At 41.1% G+C, this 23,706-nt stretch overlaps 1 protein-coding gene across 2 annotated transcripts in view; it reads right to left on the bottom strand.

Annotated features, from left to right (window-relative positions):
- The window catches only part of NRP1 (neuropilin 1), a 114,872-nt gene that overhangs the window by 28,352 nt on the left and 62,814 nt on the right, over window positions 1–23,706 (bottom strand). For both annotated transcript variants that reach the window (XM_059484365.1, XM_059484450.1), the window contains exons 8-10: window positions 5,455–5,610; window positions 2,624–2,768; window positions 858–1,189 (exon numbers count right to left, since the gene is read on the bottom strand). In XM_059484365.1, the coding sequence (XP_059340348.1) occupies window positions 858–1,189; window positions 2,624–2,768; window positions 5,455–5,610 (633 nt within the window). The remainder of the gene's footprint in view (window positions 1–857; window positions 1,190–2,623; window positions 2,769–5,454; window positions 5,611–23,706) is intronic.

The raw sequence follows: 23,706 nt of genomic DNA, 5'->3' as shown, positions 1-23,706 counted from the left end.
GACTAAGAAAGAGTTGTGCCTTTTGAGGCAAAAATGCACTTTGTGAGCAGAGATAGCAAAATGGGATGGAAGACTTCAATGGGACTTGGAGTATATAAGCTAAATGCCCAGTGTAATTTAGGTCCTGAAATGCATACATCCAAAACCAAATCAAAACAGATACATTCCAAGAAGCTCTTCTGGGCCACAATTATTTCCTTTTCCTTGGAATCTAACCCAGCAATTGATTTGGCCCTCCTCTGGAAATGTGTTCTCAAGCATCCTCCAAGATGCTTCCCTTGTGAGAATATAATAGTACTTCTCATTTGGGATAACATGACCAAAACTTCACCACTTTCTTTTGGAGGGACTTGGATCAGATCACTACAGAGAACCTGTGAAACTCTCAAAGCAATCTACAGGCAGCTGAGAAACACAACAGGTACCCCACTGAGCTGAGTAACACCATTCTCATTCTATAGCTCTAACAAAAAGAAGCAAAACAAAAGTAATTCAAATATTCAAATAAATTTGTCTCAAGTAAGTTTGTTTACTCTCAGTTTTAGAGTTTGGCTTTTTAGAGTAATCCCTTTGCATGGGATTTTGCAGTAAGTTGTGAGCCAGAGAGGCACCAATGTTGCCAGGAGTCAAGCCTGAACTAAGTGTCGAATCAGCAAAACTTGCTGCCAGAGAGGTAAATGTCCTAAGGCAGCTCTTGTCCTCAGGCATGGGACAGCTCCCACAGCATTCCTTCAGGGCTGCTGCCCTTGGAGTCCTCCTCCTTGGCTTCACCCCAGCTGTGTGCCCTTCCTAAGGTCAGACAGAGCTGCGTGGAAATGTAACGCAAACTTTTCTTCAGCACAGTGTTTTGCCCTTACCTTTATCTTTTTCTTGCTGGAATCCATGATCATTTTCCAATCTGACCCATTGTTGCTGTAGCCAATTTTGAATTTTCTCATGAACACTTTGTTCTCTCGGTGCTTGCCTCCCTGGACAATGATGCCCCTCACAATCTTTTCCTCACCGAGGTCGATCTGGAGCCATTCATTTGCGTATGGATGGGTGCTTGGGGGCAGCGCCCAGCCTGAACGGCTCGTTATCAGGCGAGCGTTTTCAGGGATCCAGTTCCGATCCACTTGGGTAGATGCAGTAATCTGAGAGTCAGGAATAAGGCCAGACACCATACCCAGCATCCCAGAACAAGGATAATCTACAGAGAAAAAAAAATCCAAATAAATTAAATAGTTGTTCTGAACAAGCGCCAAAACAGAAACAGGACACATCAGTCAATTAAACTATCATAGCTAATTACTTATTTATTTCTTATAGTCAAAGTAATCTATTGGATTTGTATATAATTTTCATTCGTTCAAACTTGCACATCCTAGTTTTAGCAGGAAGTACCAAAATATGACAAGTATTTTTGGCTTGGTGGGAACCAAAAGGATCAGAAAATCCTATTCTATTCTTGTTTTCTATTCTTCTTGCTAAAAGAGTGCAGGGCCATCTGAATTTGTGAATATTTCCTCAGAGAAAACTTCCAAAAGCAGCCAAAACCTCGTTGCAGATTACCTAATTTTGGTGATATTGGAAATGGAAATCTTCATACATGAAAATATAATTTACTGTTGCACTTGAGATTTTCCTAATGCATTTTTTTTATCTCTCAGACTTTTTCAGGTGACACAGAAGTGAAATAGTTGCTTCTTTTATGATGCTAGATTAAAAAAAATTAGAAGTACCTGCTAACAAGACATTAAGAATTTTAATGTAGAATGAAACAGTAGATCTGATTACCTACATCTAATCTGAAAAGATTTCATAGAATGACTTGTAATTCTCTAACAAAGTAATCAGTAATCTTATTTTCCTTCTGTATGGAAACCTCTTCTAAGAAACATTTTCAAGGCTAAAGAAACACTCTAAAAGAAAAAAAAACCTAAATAGTAGAAATTATGCAAAAAATGCCATTGAACTGTATTAAGTGCTAAAAATGTGCTAGAAAACTTGGCTTTCTAAAGTCTAATAAATCATTATAATTTTCTTTCAAATGTAAGTTGTATTTCTACTTTACAGATAAAGGCACTTCCACTGTGTAGAAATTATAGAAAACTTGTAACTATAAAAAAGATATTTCTAAAAAATTTTGACAGGTAACTGTGTGATATAAAGGAATTACTTTGCCATACTGATCATGACTGGAACTTGACTATATCCACCATTATTTGCACAGACCTCAGATACAAGTGTTTGTACCTTGCAATCCTTTTAATCCTAGTCATGTGTGTTCCTTGAGAAACCTGCTCAGAACTACCTATGAATAGCAGACATAAGAGAGATGGACTGAAGGGTTAGAAGGGAAAAAATGACATGGGAATTTGCAAAATATCTGTGTATCTCAGGAATTTTGCATGAAGCTGTAAAGCGATTGCAATAAAAGTAAATAAAACTAAAATATAGCATCATAAAAATATTCAGATAACACTGGATGTTTGGTTTGTGGTGTTTTATTATCTTTTTTAAAAAATATTTCTACATTCAGATTGTGGTGGAAATCATGTTCATGAATTTTACCCATAAAAATAAATCCCACAGTATAGGCAGAATAAAATCCCCATATTTTATAATCTTTCCCAAGACCTACCTGTTATCTTGCAGCCATACACTTCAAATCTCAGTGAAACTCCATTTTCCCAAGACACAGGTCTGATTCTCACAAACCGTGTTAAAACTGGTTTGGCAAAAGCTCTGTAAACAACATCAGTGGGATTGCTATTCCCTTGAAACACCTTTGTGTGGAAAGAAAAAGTATATATTTGTTAGGCTTTCTCTTAACTGGTGCTTACAGTTCTGTGTTTTACAGATTTGATATGAGGTCTAACCAGGGTTGGTTGTGGGGGCTGAGACAAAAACTTGCATGGGAAACTATTTCATTAATCTTCTAACACAACTTTTGCAGACAGGTTTGCTTTCCTTGGGGAGGAAAAACAAAGATGTAAGGTGTTCAATGATACTAAAAAAGTTGTTCCTAATGCCCAGATCTATATGCAGGAATGACAAACCCTGGTCTTCGTCACCCAACAACTCCTGTGTCCTGGAAGAATCCCCCAATGCCCCACTAAAGCAGTTCTATTTCTTGTACACTCATCAAATAATGCAGAAAGCTAAAAAATCTCAGGCTCAAATTAAAGATTTGGATTTCAATTAGACCATATAAAAATCCTATATAGTTATGATAAATATATATATTATTTTGCTGACCTTGGGTTTAAGATTTTTAAAATGTATTGTGCAAACCTTGCTTTGTTAACACCCTGTCTTTAAATCCTTTTCAACAAGGTCTCAGTATTTCCTTCGCCTTGCATATTGAGATTGAAGTCTATTTAAAATCTGTTTAGCAGGCTCCAAGATTTTCCCTGCATCCCCCGAGGCTGGCAGTCAAATTAGATGAACAATGAGACTTCCACCAGAAGCACATGATTGTGCTGTGCTTTCATGTTGAGGATGCTGCAGACACACTCCTTCCTAGCCCAGCCAAAACCTTGCAATGTTCCAGTCCAAAGAAGGTGATTCAGCTTCCTGCTTCTTCCTCACGTAGAGGGGACCAATTTCCTGTTGTTTTCCATGGATGCAGGCCCCTCTCCTTTTATGGGAGATCCTCCCATTTCTTACACACACTGTCCTGCTTTCCTGTTTGTTCCTTACAGTAGCTGCGTTGATTTGGAGCGGGGGCCAACAGCACACAGCTGCCAACCCATAAGGCTCAGTTACAGCTCAAGTAATTTAACATCAGAGTTTCATATCTAGTAAGAGATTTTTAATGGAACTGCATTTCCTTCCAGTAACTTTTTTATTTTCTGTGAAGACCTGATGTAGTTTTCTCAAAGTTTGCATCTGACAGAGAAAAGGAGTCTTTTCGCAAAAGTACCCAGATTTTTATGTGTAGTTAGTGCAACATTGGTGTATGGCTGCCTTGAGACCTGCAGCTGCAAAGTTTTCATTTGAATTAGAATATCTGGGAAGGAGACTGGTGCATATGTTTTTCTTGTCTTGATCAACAGCAAAATACTGCCATTTTAGAAAACTGATTTTTTAAACAAACTCTTTGTACAAGTGACGCAGGTTTAGGAAATGTTCTCACTAATTAAAGACAGCATGTGCAAGAGAAACTCATGTAAAATACACTTTTGGAGAGTTTACAAATTGAAGCTGGTAATGAAAATCAGGCATGGTTTGATTTTGAAAGAAGCATTTGTTCAGATTACAGAATCCAGAGTCAGGAAACCCAGTGTCTCATACCAGCCACTGCCCTGGCCCCTCTTGTGACTTTGGGCAAGACAATTATTGTATCTTTATATACATCACTGTACAGTGCCCACATTGTGTTATCTGACTTTTAGAACTTCCAGTAAAACCAGGATAATACCTGCCAGAGAGAAGTTTTCAGTATTCATTTTTTATTGTTTTCCAAAGGGCTTCAAAAAGAGCAAGACGTATTTGTTAAACACTGTTACCACATTGATTAGATAAATGTAGTGGACTTGGCATAGCCCTTACAGATGAGTCAGGGACAAACAGTAACCAAATATTTAGGGCTAGACAGGGTTACACTGATAGACTTTGATATTGTACAGCTCTTCTGTGTCTTTACAGAGGGGTCACAAAAAAGCTGTTTTGAAGGGAGGTACCACAAAACGACTCCAATTGCATCAGCCCCTGGCAGCCTCTGGGGATGCTGCTCTCAGGCACATCCTGAGCGAGGTGGGAAGGGAGGCACAGCCTCACTGGGGCTATTCATGTGCGAGCTGGAGCAGAACTGACTTCTCAGTAATGAGCTTTATGCTCATGGTAGCGGATAATGACAATTTTTTCTTATGAGCGTCTAAAGCTGTTTCATTGGGAGGTCACAGAGAGCAAATCTGCTGATAAATGGAAAGGTGATAAAAATCTATAAGGATGGAAAGATGTGCCTAATCATCTGTCTGCATGACCCCCATCACTGAGATACTTGGAAGTCTAACAAACCACTAATCATCTGCTAGCAGTGCTGCATGGCCATGCACAGGGAGCTGAGGCACTGACTTATTGCATATCCAGAGTTTCACTGCACATAACAGACAGACACATTTTTTGAGAAGTTCTGCATAATGTTTTTCTCAAGGTCACATTGAAATTCTCTGAGAAACAGGGAAACAGCAGAACAGTCCAGGAAAAAACCAGAAAATTACTCAAATTATGGTGAGTTCAATACATAGGGCATCACCTTACACCATTTTCAGCTGCTCTAGGCTTTGCATAAACAATTTCTGTGTCCCATTACTACTGAGACACAAGCTGGCTTTTGGATTTGGGAAATAGTGCGGATCAACCTGACTAAACCTTATTCCTCTTTTTTAAACAGATAATAATAACTAAACAGTTCAGCAGACTATTTCTCAGCTGAAGAGAGACAATAAAAGGAAAAAAAATACTTACAACAGGCTTGTTTCCCTCCTTCAGTGTAATCCAGTCCTCTCCATTGGAGCTGACATCTACACGATACGTTTTCAGATAATATTCTTTCTTTGTTTCTTTTGAGATGGCTCCTTGGGTCCCAATTCCAGAAACAAAGCGGAGAAGGCCCAGGTCGACCTGTGGTAGAGAATAATTTGGAATGTGAGGACAACTAGTTCAGAGCGTAACAACATTGGAGCAGTGGCACCCTCTCTACCTCACCCTGCCTTACAAAAATAATAAGGATTTTATATAAAGCAAACTGCCAAATATTGTTGACAATAACATAGACATAATCTCCTCTTTTGTAAATGTTGTCATCACAGAATTCAGGAAAATTTGCCTAATTAGCCAGGAATGTTCTTCACACACTAGAGAATTCTGTTTCCTCTGCGAGGGAGGAACCAGAGACACCATCAGTGCAAGTGGGAACCACCAGACTGCAGAGGAGTTACCAGAGAAATTCCTCAAGGACCAGCCTGCTGAACAACCTTACTTAATACTTTCATTAAGCACTTGCATAGATGCTAATGAAATTCCCAAAGGACACTCAGCTGCAAGGTGTTGTCAACGCAGAGGAGACTCATACAGTGAGAGCTGAGTGACCCTGAGGACTGTGGCAGTAGAAATGGGATGGCATTTACTAGGATAATCAAAGTTGCACTTATGGAATGATAAGAAGAATTCTGCTAAAACCCAGAAGATCATTACTTGCAAACAGAAGAGAAGAATCCCAATGTATATTAGTTGGTCACAAGATAATTACAAACCACTGTGTGATTTTGTTGGGAAAAAAGACAAATTAGTTGCTAGTACTGCATGATGCATTTGGGGAAAAGAAAGAAGCATTAGCACAAGTCTAGTAATTCTGTTCCAACTGTCAAATTCAAATTCCAACTTCTCTCATTAGAAAACAATTCATTTTGAACTCCCTGGAGAAATGCACATGAATGTGTATTAGAGGTCATCTCTCTTCTTCACTCTTTTGTCTCCTCCTTCTCTCATGGAACTACATTGTCCATTACAAATGGACAGGTGATTTAGGTTAACCTTGCTCTCCCCCATTATTTATTTTTCATCCAGGTCTTTTCCTTATCTAATTCATCATGTGGCATCCAAGAAGTATCAACATATTTGGGAGAATGATGTGGGGTGCAGGAATACAGCTACCTAAGTAGCTGGCTACTCAGTTCTGCTGGCAAAAGAACCCCTTATCCCCGTGCACAAGCCCAGCTGCCAAATAGCTGAAACTGGGCAAAACACTTTATTACAGTCAGTTTGGTGACCACAGTTTTGAAACCTCTGCCATTTCCTTACAGCCTTTTTTAGCCATAACAACCAACCAAGTAAAATCAAATTCTTCACTGTCTTTGTCTGTAGCGAGAACCTTTGTTTCCTAAAGTAGGTAATTTTATTTCAGTAAAAAATGTCCCTATTCACAAAATATTAATCAGTGTAATTTTCCCCCCTTACTTCAGTTGTCCAGAGTTTAGTAGGATAATAGGTTGAATTAACCATTCTCAATTGAATGGCCCCATGAATGTCCCAGTCTCTTTCAGTATTTCCAAAGTATGTAGGATGCAGAATATGTGTGTCCTGTGTCTCACAGGCATCCTTTTTCCTGGATTTATGTCATATATCCAAAGGCACTGGAGCAGTTAAATCAACATGCTGTGCATTCTCTCTCAAAAGGCTGAAGGAAGTTCTGTTGAGGACAGTGTCACTCTCTCAGTGCCCATGTCATATGCAAGGCATTTTGGAGTCCTCCAGCACAAGAATAGCAGCCTTGTGTGAGACAGATAGAACTGGCTTTCAGGCCAAAGCCCCTGCCCCAGTTTGTTAGGCTCATGAAGTCTATATGTAACATTTTAGCCCTTGTCTTTAGGGGTGAAATACTGCAACATTTTGGTTTTGTGTGATAAAAAAAAATTCAGTCTTAAAAAAAAATATAAAATCCCAGCGCCACCTCACAAAAACAATCAAGTGATTTAAAGTAACTGGAGAGTCTCAGATGTTAGATTGTTGCAATCTGAAAGTTAATGGGGGAATCTGGGCATCATTGCTCTGAGCAATCTCAGCTTAACTTCAAATGCTCTCCAAGCTGTACTCTGCTGATTGTAAAGTGTGCTGCACTGAGTTATGTCCAATACCACATTCACTTCCAGGCTGAAGTGCACTTGAAAATCTGGAAGTCTGAGGGAGCACAGAGCTAAGTTATTTAAATGATCTGCCTCTCTTACAATTTGAAACAGCTCTTCAGTTTTGAAATGATTAGGGTCCCAAGCCTGTACCATTCCAACTGATTTGAAATTATTCTAGTAGAGGCTTTTTAATATACAGTAAGTACTTCATTGTGAATAAAGTCAAGCAATGGCCTTTTACAAGAGTTCTAGGTATTTGAAGCCAAGTTAAAATTTAACATTGGTAGCTTAGGAAGATTTGATTATTTGATGCCTGACATATCAATTGCTACCAGTCACTGATCATTCAGGCCTCAGGCTTGTCCTGTCAGAAAACTTCAGGCCCCAAATTTTGCTTGGTCCTAAATTCAAGAATTCAATACACCTTCTTAACTCCAGGGCACTGAATATCCTACAGCATCCATCTTACTGCCCAGGATTAAGTCCCAAACACACAATGGATATGGACATGTACTTTCATGCCTAGAACCTGGCAGAACTCTCTCACTGGGAGAGAGGGAGACTCTGAGGGGACTTCTGATTTATTGCCTATAAGTAAGGAAGGAAAGGTAACCTCATTAGCACTCCTGGCTCCAGTAACTGAGAAAGACATTACTGGAGGAAGGAGGGCTCTCCTTGTTAGGGAGCACATCTCTTCACATGGATGTGCTTTCTCTCCAAGTCAGCAAATCTTTGTGTGCTCTTGCAAACTGGAACTATGTCAGCAGTAGTCCTCTCCTGGAGTCTGACAGCTCAAGTGTTCAGCACAGCTTTAAAGCCCTTGCAAAGGCAAACTGTGACCCCAGACCTGCTGCATGCCAGGGGCTGTTTGCTCACAAACTGATAAAGGAAAGAAGAACAACATTTCTCCATTGGTGTTTTGTGAGAAAGAAGCGGTGCAAACAAGAAAGATGAGATTAAACAACAGAGAAGCAGAAGGGTCTCTTGGAATGTTTAGTACTAACTCTGTCAGTGAAAAAGTCCAGGAGAGAGGTAGGGCTTAAGGCATTTACTTCCCTTTGACAGTTCCTTGCCGTGGCCTCTGGAGGGGAGCTGCCCCTCTCCAGGTGCATGCAAACAGAATTGCAACACTGTGCACCCCTCTGTGGTGCCTAGGTATGTTTGCAAATTAAGCTCTAAATGTAACAATCTTCTCTAAGTAAGATGATAGAAATGAATTATGTAGAAACTGCATGACACATTTTAATGGGATGTTAAGCTCCCCCTCATTAATCACTTTGTGATGCATTTTGTTTTTGTTCCAATGATTTTTGAAAGTTTGCTTTCTATAAAATGCAAAAAGTTGCCCATAAAACACAGATTCTAAAAGTCACTGGGACTGTTCAGAATTGAAGTGCAACCATATCAATTGCTAGTAACAACTGGAAGCTGAAGGTACCAAAGTGTAGCTGTGATAAGACACAGGTCTTCTCTATTTTTCCCAGAGGAGTCAGTGCAGAGGGTAATAGCTCTGGAACAGCTGTGTCACCAGACAGGAAGCTTTCTTCATCTTGAAGCTTATGTCTGGAGAGTCCACCTCTGTGTATAAGTTTCAGTCAACACAGTATGTCCTTTCCAAAGACGTCTCCAAGTGTTAATGTGACCAGAGGTAACCCCTTTTTCTCAGATGCAGGCTACTCCAGCTATGATTATGATATAAGTCTTTAATAACTAGCTTTTCGTTTTGGCCTTCTTGTCCTTTTTGTTTCAAGAACTTGTGTTTCATGTTAGAGTGACTGTGAAGAGATGTGGTGTTGAAATACAGTACTTTTGAAGATGAACATCAAATGCATTTCCCTGCAATTATTTGACATTTAACGTTCTGCACATATGATAAACAAACATCTGGTATTTATTTTAGAAAATGCAAGCGATTTTGTAAGTTATTGCAAGCCTTATGGCTGTGATCTGAGATAGGCAGCTGTCTCCAAACCTGAAATCTTCACATTTCATTTCCATGACCAGACTTTCAGCTTTGACTAACAGCAGCATGTTTCAAGTTCTTTTTCTTTTTTTTCAAATTTTCACTTTCATTCAGTTTAAGAAGCATATCTCTCTTGGAAAATGATGCCTAAGGGCCTTATCCAAAATGACAGCCTTTGATAGTTGCGTGCACTGCAATGTGAATATCTTTATTTGAAAGTGCAAGTCTGGGATCATAATTGACTATAGGAATGGGCCCCTACCTTACCAAAAATGAGGAGCATCTCGAATGTGTTTTTTTTTTTTCCAGCAGAGAAATGTTCTTTTTTTTTTCCAAAAAAGCCTCACTCGTTCCTATTTCTAAAATCAATTTATTTCCTACAGAAGCATATTGCAAGGCACTAGCTGTTTCTACATATGAATTACTTACTCTCTATTTATTCCACAATATCTCATAGCATCCAGGAGAAATATTCTTATTGCTGTAGCACTGTCTCCAAAAAATGCAGGTGGGTGACACATTTTTAAGGCAAACATATGCAAGGGCTGGCATATGCATTTTACTTGAGACCAGTTAAGGAGAAGGAAAAAAATAACATTTAGCTCTGCACAATGCATCACGTAGCAAATCTGAGCAAACTGCTAGCTAAAGAATGACACAGAACATACACGGCTTGAAATTAATATTGCTTCTTCCTGTCATCATACATAACTGGGTTGTAGTATGGAAGACCTTATCTTCAGGATGAAAATCTGCCTTGTTAAAAAAAATACAGTCATTGAGGGAGCTGTAGCAAGGGAGCAGTTTTGCCAGCTTTTAGCACTCCTACCGTAGGTCTGTTCAACAGCCTGAGAAAATAAAGTACCGAGTGCTAGAGTTTGATTAACAACAGGAAGCTTTTTGTTGTGGGCATCTCTTGTGGCTTGAAAAGCTGTACAATCCATCACTTGACACAACATACCAAAGCAAATATTTTCAGAGAACCGTGTCATTTCCCTAGATAGCATACAGTGCTCTGAGTCAGATTAAATGCTGCGACGCTTCACTGTTCTGTCAAATATTTAATTAAGCGAGAGTTGATCTACTTTCTTAACACTGCTGTTGATTTGGCAAATCAAGCTTTCTCATAAGGTATATACAACTATGACTTCATTCCTTAATTTCTTAGATTGTAATGCTAAGTAGGAATGGGACAGGCTCCAGTAGAAATTCTGAAAATAGTCTAATTAATTTGGTTGGAAAATGACTTCCAAAAGTCTTCATTCTCTTGACATGAGTAGTCATTACAAGAGCACAACTCCTTGATTAATGACAGGTGGTAAATATTCATCCTGGATTTAAGTGAAAATAGTTAAGCTTATAAACTACCTCAAATCTTTGTGTAAAACTCTCAGTGATAGTTGCAGCAGCTCCAGAAAGAAGGTAGGGAGAAAATATTGCTCTTATTAAGATCTCTCCTGAAGAGACTGAAGTCTTTCTCATTGACCTTGACAGCAACGTCCTGAAAGCCCCAAAAGGGAAAGCAGTGACTTGGCAAAGAACAGTTGTGCCTAACAACTGTCCCCAATCAGTTTGTTTTACTGAACTGATGCTTATGTGACTTGGCAAAACGGGGAAGCATGGAAGAAGAGATGAGAAAACATTCAAGCCAAAGACACAGGAATTCTTGGCAGCAAAAGGGAAAAGAACCTTTCTTTAGCAGTTGAAATATATATATTTTCACAATCTTCACCTTCTGCTCAAATCCCTTTCTGCAGAAGAAAAAAATGTAAGTATAAAGATTCCCTCAACTGAAAACAAAGAATAGAGTCAAAAGATGCTATCAAGTTCAGCTACTGATGCTGTGGTCACAGAATTGAGTACAGCAACTTTTCCCAGAAGCAGATCAGCCAGTTTCTATAGGAGAAAATTTAGGATAATGGTGAAAAAGTATGACTGATAAACATAAGAGAACCTCAGTCATCATTATGAAGCTGGTTCAAGAAGGAAAAGATGCAGAAAGCCTAAGAAAAATGAAATCCAGAAACATAAAGGAAAGAAGAAAAGACAAGAAAAGAATAAAAGAAAAAGCTTCTGTGTCTCTGACAGAGAAAAGATAATGCTTGTGTGGGCTGTGTTGCATCTGGATTCATGGCACATTCTCCCACTCTTATGTTAATTTTTTTTTTTTGCATAAATCAGAAGCAACTAATTAAAAAAGAAATATTTAATTCTGACATGTTCTTTGAACTGGTGTTCCATCTGGTTCTGTTTGAATAGTAAAATCTGCTGTAGTCATAAAAATTGGCAAGCAGCACTCTGGTAAAGAGAAACAAAAGAGACTCAGTACAGCAGGTTAATACACTCGCATTTTAACTGGAGCCATTTCCAGAATTCAGCAAGCCAAATCTCTCCAGTATGGGAACGGTAAAGATCAAATGGGAAAAGAGAAATGCTGCGAGGGGGCCGGGAGCGGCGCTGCCGGCGGCAGGAGCGCGGTGTGACAGCGGGGCTGGGGCACAGAGCCCGGTGTGACAGCGGGGTGTGACAGCGGGGCTGGGGCACAGAGCCCGGTGTGACAGCGGGGTGTGACAGCGGGGCTGGGGCACAGAGCCCGGTGTGACAGCGGGCAGTGACAGCGGGGCTGGGGCACAGGAGCCCGGTGTGACAGTGGGGTGTGACAGCGGGGTGTGACAGCGGGGCTGGGGCACAGGAGCCCGGTGTGACAGTGGGGTGTGACAGCGGGGCTGGGGCACAGGAGCCCGGTGTGACAGTGGGGTGTGACAGCGGGGCTGGGGCACAGGAGCCCGGTGTGACAGCGGGCAGTGACAGCGGGGCTGGGGCACAGGAGCCCGGTGTGACAGTGGGGTGTGACAGCGGGGTGTGACAGCGGGGCTGGGGCACGGTGAGACAGTAGGGTGTGACAGCGGGCAGTGACAGCGGGGTGTGACAGCGGGGCTGGGGCACTGGCAGAGCCCGGTGTGACAGCGGGGTGTGACAGCGGGGCTGGGGCACAGAGCCCGGTGTGACAGCGGGGTGTGACAGCGGGGCTGGGGCACGGTGAGACAGTAGGGTGTGACAGCGGGCAGTGACAGCGGGGTGTGACAGCGGGGCTGGGGCACTGGCAGAGCCCGGTGTGACAGTGGGGTGTGACAGAGGGGCTGGGGCATAGGGCGCGGTGTGACAGTGGGGTGTGACAGAGGGGCTGGGGCACAGAGTCCGGTGTGACAGCGGGCAGTGACAGTGGGGTGTGACAGCGGGGTGTGACAGCGGGGCTGGGGCACGGTGAGACAGTAGGGTGTGACAGCGGGCAGTGACAGTGGGTATGACAGCGGGGCTGGGGCACTCGCAGTGCGGGCAGAGCCCTGTGTGACAGCCCGGTGTGACAGCCCGGTGTGACAGCCCTGTGCGACAGCCCGGTGTGACAGCCCGGTGTGACAGCCCTGTGCGACAGCCCGGTGTGACAGCCCGGTGTGACAGCCCGGTGTGACAGCCCGGTGTGACAGCACTGGGCGCTCGCAGAGCCGGTCACAGCCGGGCAGGAGCCGCTCCCGGGACAGACGCGCTCCCTGCGAGGGTGAGACGCGCCCGGGGCGGGCACTCGCAGGGACACGGAACGATCCCCCTGGCACTCATTTGCAAGCTCCATCTCACGCCTTGATGTGGGGCTTTGATGCAGCGCCGTCGTTATTCAGAAGACTCAGAAAATACCTTTTTCCTAATTTATTTTTCTTTCTGGAACACTATTTAAAACCTGAACGCTGAGATACAATAAACTCTGATAACAAAGGGAGGAAAATGTAATCGTATTGGGTTTTCTATAGACTCTGGGATCTAAGCAATCAGCATCTTGTGCCATTCAAATCCTCTCTGTAGCAATGGAGAGAAAGGCTGATTAACTCCCAGTGCTTTAGAAAAAGATTGTTTTACATCTTGCAGGAACATATCTTGCTGTGAAATATTACTTCTTTAAAATGAAAACCTTTGCATCAGCACTACATTAACTTGCAAATGGATAACCTAAGACATGTACAATGACTTGGTCAAAAAAAAGGAGGAATGTGAATGGCCCCTTTCTCCAGCTAAGATACTTAGGAACCCTTGCTGAGCAATAAATGAGTCAGGAACGTAATACTTTTAATTAACGTTTTCTGAATACTTATTTGTAATTTACATTTAATTTTAAACCTGAGCTTAATCCTCTGATCTGGAATGAAGACAACTATTTAGTGCAGTTTGAATGTGACCTTCCCTGGTTTGTGTTAGAAACTATAGAAAAGGGAAACTCTATAGCAATACTTGCAGAACCACTCTTTTCTGAGAGAAGGACATAATTGTAGGACTTTCTTTCCCCTAAGTGTACTAAGCAACTAATGCACAAATGGGAAACAAGTAATCCAAAGCTTCTCATTCAGCCTTCTTCACATGAGAATAACCAGACTTTGGGCAGAAAAAAATTGAATTTTGCCTATTCAGTTCTTTTGGTTTTTTTGTGCCAGCTGCTGTCCTGTCAAAATCAGGGGGTACAGGCAGAAGGGCTTGGTTTATAATTGTGTTATTTTGAGTATAAGTACAATACTACATGTGTAAACACACAGTAATAATTTCTTCTTCCTGTTTCACAGCATGCCTATGCTAATGGCAGGAAGCTGCTATGCAAAGGATGATACGCTGTGCAAAATTAAACCTCTCCTGTCTCAGACAGCACACCTTGATGGCATAGATAGATCTGACTGTGCAATCACTGTGTTCACTGTCAGTTCCACTGAAATAACTGGAATTTACTACACAGATATTTTTGAGAGTTCAGGCTTTGGGTTTTCTATAAAGAATCACAGGAAAATGAGGAAAAAGTGCCAGTGTCTGTGATATAATACTTTTTAAGTCTAATTTCACTGGAATAGGTGTACAACCTGTGTCACATGGAAATACATGTCTTTTCTTTTGATCAGCTTTCTCATCTTGGAAAATCGGCACAGCCTCTTTAAATCAGTCATTCATCCACAGGAGTCTGCATTCATTTATTCTCTGTTAAATGGAACTGTCAGTTTTGTTGCATCAAAATTCGATTTTCTATTTCATACACATTGTATATGATGATTTTAATTTACTGCTGGGTCACCAAGCAAGTCACTGCTTTTTTACAATATGAGTTTCTGCTACCTTCTAGAAAAATGTCAGGTAGCTACAGTTAGACAGTGAGGTGAGTGTGCTGTAAATGTTTGGTGAAAAATGAGAGACAGACTGCACATGCAAAGATTATTTCACTTTTTCTGGTATGTTCCTCACAGCTCTGAGGAAATGAACACATGTATATTAAATACTTCTGAGGCTGTGACTTGGAAATCTCACTGCTGAGAGTGGAGCTCTTGTCTTGTGCCAGAGAGGAAGTGGGACAGCAGAAGGGATGCACAGGTCACTGACTACCAAGACAACTTCCCCCAAGTGCTAAAGCAGTCCTGGGAGACTGGCTGTCCTTCCCTCAGCAAAGCATGCCCAAAATCTAGGCAGGAAGATTTTATTTACAGGGTTTCTTTGGCCAGATAATGGTGCCTGGTTTTTGTATCCCCACTCTACCTATCTGAAAGTTACTCTATCTGCAGTTATGTAAAGAGAAAACCTATTGATTTTAAAGTGCTGCGGCTTTTAAAAATAAACACAGGATGTATTTTCTTAGTTAAGCATATCATGAAAGGGGGGAACCCTCCTATGGACAGCTAATATTTAAGGCCTGGTAAGAACATTTAAAAATTATTCTGTGCTATGTTAACCCTTCAGTCCATCAGCTAAAGTTAATAGCATTTGCATTGGAGAAGAACCTGCTCCTGTTACAGCTGAAAGACACTTTAGTCTTTAGTGCAATGATCTGTAACCTAAATACAACCAGTTAAAATATATCCTGGTCTGATATGTGATGGGACAGATTGATCCTTTCATCATCTTTAAGAGGATCAACACCAGAAATGAGTTTAGCCTGAAGTGTTCAACACACTGCAATGAAGAGAAAGACCAGACTCCACAGGTACAGCTGGTTGGTGAAGTTATGTGTAAACAGTTCTTCCCTGGTGAGAAGCCAGTTGTGCCTGAAAACAGAGGAACTGGATCTCAGCTCAATGTTTGGTAAACTGTATTTTCTCTGCTAGCAGCTTTTGTTTGCCAGTCAGCTTTGGAGGTTATCCTGATGCCTTTTAAAAGACTTTTTTTTGAAACCTTAAATGAAAACATTAGAGACAAAGACAAAATGAAATTAAGTGTTTCCTTTTTGAAAGATACTTTTTTTTTCTTTTTTTCTGCAGGGGCAAGAAGACAAATTGCTTTCTGAAGGGCAGGTATTTACCACTTGGAAGAAATCTCATTTATCCTTTCACTCTACCTATTTTGCTACCGCTGTGAAAATGTCACCTAATGGGCAGAACAGAATTGAACTGGGACAGAAAAGCAGGATGACACAAGGGCAGGAGAGGTAAATAATAGCTCAGCCACAGAAAATCTGGAGCCTGGATGCTGGGATGGGGAAGGGCCCACAGGACTCATCAACTCTACAGCTTCATACTACTGTGCAGGTGTGGAAAGAGTGAATAAAAATGCATAATCTTCTCTGCAAAGCACTCAGCATCACCTCTCATCTCCAGCCCAGGCTCGGCCCCACGAGAGCAGAGACCTTTAGCTCAGTAATAACTCTGCTTATTAGAACACACCTCAGCTGTGTGCTCCTAGCCAAGGCTCTGTTTCCAGCCACTGCCCTTAGTCACTTAACTTCCAGCCCTGAGCTTTACCTCACCCTAGTCTGACACCTGCCTAGTCTCGTAGATTAATTTATTTCTGCCAGACTCAGAAAAATCTCCCTCTGAGATGCCTTCCTTCACATCTGCACAAGGTCCTGGCTGTTGGTGTTGTTTAAGATGTGTTGTTTGGTACTGGGTAGGCAAAGCTGCCTCAGCCCCCACAGGGTCTGCAAACCATCTGGGAGAGAGCAGAGAGCTCCCCTACCCAGCAGAGTGGCACAAACAACTGATTTCTTGGCGTGATGGCAACTTAAAACCCAGAAAAACAGAACAAATATTTTGAGTCAAGCCAAACATCTGAACCTGGTGAATGGGAAAAATAAAAACAAAAACAAAAGAGAGAGAGAAGAACCACTTTGTACAGAGTAAGTGGATTTAATTTACGTGAAATAAAGAAAAAGATGTGATTAAAAAAAAAAAAAAAAGAGAAATTAAACAAGCCAGTGGTGGTTAGTTTAAAACTAGTTTTAGTTTAGATTTAAATATTTTAATTTCTTTCCCTCCTGGAACCAACTAGTGAAAGTGGGATAAATGTACAAAATTATTTCAGTAGTTGCTGAATCAGTGCTTTTGGTGGACACATTTTGAATTTGCTATCTCAGCTCTAAAGGGCCATCTGTCTCACAGCCATTGAGGGGATGTAGGGCTGGACTGGGAAGTGGATGCATAGGTAATTACAGAGCCACATACAAACTACTCAGATCTCTGCACAGTGGATCCCCTGAAAAAAATGAAACTATTATAATGATTAGAGTGGTGGTGGGGGCTCGGAGGGGCTCTGCTTCTGCTGCTCCTCCATATGTTGCACTCAGGATTGCTTGAAGCCACACAGAACTCCCCTCTGTATTAGGCCTGATGTTGAAACATTTCAGAGGGAGGTAGAGAGGATTTTCTTCTAAACTGCATTTTGCACCTGCACTACCAGAGCAATAAGGCTGCCAATGGTTTTGCACAGTTCTCTGAGCATCTCTCCAGCCTCCCCAGAGTGATAAATCTATGGCTGGGAACTTTCTGGTACTAAAATAGCTCTTAAAGCACTTTGAATAATCAAAAAACCTTCATACTTTGTAGGGCTCTTTTATTTCTCCCTCTCCCTCTAGTTTAATTTCAGTACTTGCCTTTGTGAAACTCTACCATTTATTCCCATGTCACAGTAAATAAAGGTATGAATGTATCCTGCTGGGTCAATTAACCCTGGTTCTGTGCTGTGTCACAGTCTGTGCTGCCTGTGATTTCCAGAAAGGAATATTCTTTTGTCATTCTTTGCCCATGTGCAAAGCATGTTAAGACCGCTAAGATAACTGTAACACTTTTCTACACAAAGCTAACTCTGCTTTTTGTGATTTCTGGAGTGCAGTTATGAACTGTAAAATGACATGAACTAAATTCATGACTTATAATCTAAAGTGGCAGAGAAGACAAAGGACTGACAGTTTTTGTGCTTTAATGTCAGTGTGCTCCCTAATGATGGGCAAGCCCCACCACAAAGCCTTGCACTCCAGCTCTTAGGTTGTCCTTCAAAGGCCAGGAAAACTGGGAGGCTGAGATTTCCCAGTTTTCATGCTATTCTACACAGTAATATGCTGCACTTCACTTCTGCACCAAACTCCAAAAGAAACAGAAATAATAATAATAATAACAAGCACTGTTGACTAGCACATCCATGGCTTTTTATGTGAAGTACTTAAATAAGCTTGCTGGGAAAAGTCAGCCTAAACATCTGCCTGATGTAAGAATAAACCTGTTAATGAAATGAATGTGCTGTGCAGCAGCAAATATAAATACTGACTATGTTTTTAAGTGAATATCTGATAAGGAAATCAGCTATGACACAGATGAAAGGTCAAGACACCAAATGATGAACTGCAATTATTTTCAGAAGTGATATGGAAATAAATCAGTATTAATCTATATACCAGTTCACATCAGTGATGTATGCTCCTGGGTTACACTTACAAAGGACCAAATAATGAAGAATGTAGGTTAAAAACTGAAGGAATGAAGACAAATGTGGAAGGCAAATTCCATTTCAGAGCTCCCTCTCAATTCTGGTGAAGTAGTGTATACAGAGAAATGCTTTAAATCAACGGGAGTATATTTTCCTTGCACAGCAGAGTTAGTGTTAAATAAACAACTGATATTTCAATCAGTGAAGGAAAGGGGGATCTCCCAGGCTGTTTTTGAGGAGACCTATTGTTACCTCTCTGGCCTTTCTCCAGACTCCAGAATGCTGAAAGATGCAGAGGGAGAATTTTGCACCAGATCAGCTGACACTGCTCGGGCTGACTGGTCTAGAGGTCTCAAATTACTGCAGGGGTTGTAGGTGCCAAAGGGCTGGGTGGGCACTGAGATAGGGACTGGGAGGCAGAGGCCAGAGGGAGCCTGGTGCTCCCTGTGCTACCCACTGAGTCTGGAGGTTCACACGTGGTATCAGGTCTGTGTCCTGCTGAAAAACCCAGCAGTATAAGTTTGGGCTGGTTTGGCTGGATTTGTGTCATATTAGCCAGAACACACAATAAGGAGCTCATCTTAGTGTAAAGCCCTATGACAGCTGCAGAATGACAGATAATGCTCAATCCAGAGCATACTGTCTACTTATGTTAACCCCCTGTTAATGGTTTCAAACAAATCTGAACTGGCAGAGAGTGTTTTTACCATACTAATGCTTTTTGGTTTATGGCTGAAAGTTTTGATCTGATACCAGGATTCTTAAAGCTGCATTTATGGTTTTCTCCTACCCCAGACATAAAGTGAACTGAACATCTCGTGTTATTAACAAACACATTTTGGTCTCTGGGCAAGCTGGAGGTCTCACTCACTGTTACAGGATGAGAGAAAAATGGTGCCACCCAGAAACTGCCATCCAGCTTGGTGGGAGCACAAAGATCTGTGTTATATGCATTAGAAGAAACGTTTTGATAGAAAACATACAGATCCTGCAGTAAAAGCACCCAGAAGGTGTTGCTCCTTGTGGGTTTGAAAACCCAGCCTGTGATGAGGATTGATGGCAGCCCGGGTTCCCAGTGACCCTGGTAATAGGCAATCAGTCTCCCCTCAAAGCCACACACGTGGGTCTCAAGTGTCCCTGCTCCTGCTCCTGCCCTGGGGCTGCTGGCCACAGCCCATGGGGCATCCCTGAGCCACAAGGTCCTGCCAGGCACAATGGCCCGTGGCTCCTCCGCAAAGGAAAAATAAGATGCAAAAAGACCCCTAAGTATAAAGATTTTGCATGTTATTTTTTCAGATAAGTGTAAATGTAACTGCTTTCTTAAACGTGAACATTAAATCTACTCTGTAAAAACACAGTTACTGCTGCCAGGGCAGGCATCACTTGTCCCTTTTGAAGGAATGCCTTGAAAATGCAATCATAAAATCCTTGTGCACTATGGATTTCATTAACATTGTACTCCCCTAGGATTCCCAATTGCACAATAACAGGAGTTCTTTAAATTTTAAATACCACAGACAGGAACAATTTCACTAAAACCAGATGTGAAACCCTTGCATGGGCCTTCTTACTGGTTCTAAGTACTGAAACTGGCTGGTAATTGATACCTATTAACATGTTTGTTGTTCAGATTACAGAAATAGAAACACTATACTATTTTTCCTGTGAAAGGATACGTTAATGAGGGACAATGACTTACATTGCAATGGCAGTTCCCTGCTCTTGATTAAATTAAAGGTCTGGTTTTATTTTTTATTTTAAATTATGCCATTTCAAAATGAAGGGCAGTCAAGTGTGTGAAACATAAGTGCAATAAACAAGTAGGCTGAGCTTAAGGTTGGGATGCTAATAACATCCCATATAACAATAAACTACCTTCACACATATTTTTGGCAGCCCTTGTTCCCTCATGCATATCTTTATTCCACTCATATTGGAAAATTCACAGACTTATTAATGTGTTTTTAAAGAAGAAATTCAATCTAGAGTGACTCTGTTTCTGATTAAGGAATCACTCCAAATCTCGTGTTAGTTGAGCAATTTTCAAAGTGTGTCTGAGGGTAAAAATAAAATGGAGAAAGTGCTGGGCAGACTTGCAGCATGACTGTACTATGGTTATTTTGAATCTAAACTTTGAAACTGATTTTCAAATAACTAAGGAAGGGAAAGGCAACTTTCACTTAACGGAGCCCTGTAAGCAGGTGGAACTCAGATGGACTCAGGAGTCCATACCTGTCAGCCACAAAGGAGCAATCTAGCTTTTCCACAAATGAATAGGATTCAGGTCCACAGATAGAACTCATGCAAATCCATTACTAATAACGAGCCAACACTATTTTCCTAATTATTTTCATCAAAATGCTCCAAAAGACTTCAACAGCTCATAGGAGACAATATCTCATGCCCTCTAGATGTCCTCTAGAGATGCCAATCTCCTTTGGTTGATACTCAAAGAGGTTTTCTGTTTCTTTTGTCTTAACAAAAACATTAACCTTGAAGGGAGAGGCAAAAGTAAGAGAAAGGAGAACTATAATATTTCCTCTATACAAAGAAACCCCTACACACCGAGGAAATTAATATTTGGAGCTGAATTTTCAAGCTGTTCTGCCCATGTGTGGCTGTACATAGCTCATATAGATGCCCTAGTTGCATATGCACATTAGCAGCTCAAAGACAGATATCTCTATTTAACCAGCTGCAGTGTTTGTGTACATATGGAAACCTGCAATTAGGAAAAAATTAATGGTTAACTGATACACACAAAACTTCTGTCTCTCAGACAAGGGCATATAGGCAGAAATTTTCACTTTGAAAGTTCTAAGTTCAGCATTGCTGTATCCTTCAGCTTTGTTTTTTTGCTGTTGAATATCTTCTAGAGTTCTGCACTGTGCAGCAAAAATCCATTTATGCTGCACTGCACAAAAGCAAATACTTCACATAAATGACTAGTTTACAATAGCATGCACAACAAAGCAGAACAAAGTGACCTCAGTCCTTCACATACAAGTGCCTTCCTGCTTCTTATAAAATATTACAATTTTTTTTTCTACGGATAATTTCAGAGTACTTTATCAGTTACATGTCCTTGGTTGTTTGTCTGTAAGCTCTTATGGAGATGAACATCTGTTCCCAGGGATATTTGTACAGAGGAAACATGGGACTTCAATATTTTATCCAGACACAAATTCACAACACGCACTTACTGCCAGTGGCATCAAGACTTTGTAGAAGATGGAGGTTCATATGCACAAGGATCCCCTTATTGAGGTTTCTGGGGGTCCAAAGCCCTTAGCACTCATCACAAGATGGTCAATTAACAGGAAAGCATTTAGAACACAGTTGAAAGTTTGAATTATCAATGTCATGTAGAACTAAACCACAATAAAATAAGCATAATGAGAGCCAAATAAGAATTATCAGAGCCAAAGATGAGTTAAGTTGTTGCACCTTGTGAAAGGGGATGATATACTGAATGTCTGAACTAGCTCAGTTCCTTCTGCTGCACAGGTTGTGTTCTGCAGCATGTATAAAGCATCTCTACTCAACACAGTGAATCTTCAGGCAAGAATTGCAGGCTCATTCTGCCAACAGGACACAGCAACAGCCTAATTGCTCTGTGATGAAATCTGCCTTGGGGATGCCAGTCCCTCCACTTGGGCCCCAGGCAGTGAACTAATCCAAGGCACTGCTCAGGGAAATGGTTCCTGCTGCTCTTTCCAGACCAGGAGCTGGGTGAAGAAGGTGAGAGCTGTGGCATGAGCAGCACAGCATGTAAATAAGCACCAGCTTCTGGGCAGATGTGGTAGCTGAAGGCAGCAAAAAGCTGCTAAAAATTATGCTGTTTTTTTCAGCCCCTGAGCACCTTGGTTTATGGCAGGAGGAAAAAGGTGGCTGAGAAATTCACGTGCAGGAGGCCTGAGGTACCCTGAGCTGTTTTAAGCATAAAACCTGGATTAGCTTGAATTCTGTTATGTGTCTGTTATTAATGAAGTTTATGGTCAAAAGAAGTCCTTTGAAACTTTTTCTCAGAAAGATCTAGTTCTAAGTGAAAGGATTAAGATATATATATATAGGCAATATAGAGGTACGCAGTTATCATAACTTAATAAACTTAATAAGCGCACAGAACACATGAATGAGATTTGACTAACTCTCTTGTTTTGATTATCTGGTCATAAATGTGCAAGTGACAGCAGAAAAGAAGGAAACAAAGGAAAAGTGGCGGCCCTGCAACCATATGAAACATATGGAATTTTATTCTGATGCATTCCACCCTTTTTCCATGTGCATTCCATGGATTGCAAGTCGCAATGATTAATAACAAGCCTTGCACTTAGATAAGGTTGAGGAGATTTTAGTGTTTATTCCTAAATAATGAAAAAGGATCAACAGATTTTATTTCTTTTTGCCTCTCTGAAGTCTGATTAGGTCCATTGTACTCGGCTGCCAAGAGCTCAGGATGCACAGGGGCCCCCAAGCAGGACACCTGAGAGTCCCGTGGTGTGCCAGGGATCAGAAATGAAAGATTTCCCCCTCTTTCTTCCCTTTACTAACTACTACTCAACATGTTTTTGAGCTTTCTTGCAGACATCAAACCTCACAGGAAACGTCAGTGTGAACACTTGTATGAAATGCTAATTAAGGCATTGTTTTCATATGTCAGTTAGTAATTTCCTATAGAAAATAACAGAAGTAGGAGGAATGTCTCAAATCTATGAACAAGTTTTCAGTATTAGTAATATAATATGCTTAAGCATTTCTCTTAGCTTTTGCCAGCAGAAATAGATCCTGGGTTTCAGGTAAGTAGTGTAAGTCAACTTAAAATTGAGGAAAATCAATGTTTTTCCATATAATGATATTAACACTTCCCTGCCAGTATAGTTTTTTTGCACATAGTAATTGATATGAATAATCTGAACCTGTTCAGTAGTTATATACCATTCAGCTAAGGACATGATAAAATGTAACAAACAAGTCCAAAGAGACTGACTGAACTCAAGGAGCCTCTGCCTTCATGGTAACAAACGTTGCAGGATTTTTCTGTGCTAGCAGAGCAAAGCCAGGGCAGCACATCTTGGTAATGAATGTTGTGTTTAAGGATGTGGAAGAATAGCCACCAGACAGAGACCATTGAGCTCATTCTGTGAGTAACACATTCTAGAAGGGACATAGGTCTTCTGAGGTGAAATCTGAGTGCATGAAAACACCACATTGTATTAATGCTTAACTGTAATCAGCTAGAGACATAGCACATGCTCAGTTTACTGGGACATTCCACTTTAAGTGCATGTTAAACTAATATTGACTTTTCCACTAAACCAAAGTCTCTGTTATTTGTGCCCAGAAGACTGCAAAAACAATAGATGTGAGAAGCAGAAGAATTAATCTCCCTGACCTTTTCTTTTTCTATGCCTTTGG

Source organism: Ammospiza nelsoni, chromosome 1 (genome assembly GCF_027579445.1).
Source record: "Ammospiza nelsoni isolate bAmmNel1 chromosome 1, bAmmNel1.pri, whole genome shotgun sequence".
NCBI lineage: Eukaryota > Metazoa > Chordata > Aves > Passeriformes > Passerellidae > Ammospiza > Ammospiza nelsoni.
This window is presented reverse-complemented; position numbering and strand designations above follow the sequence as displayed.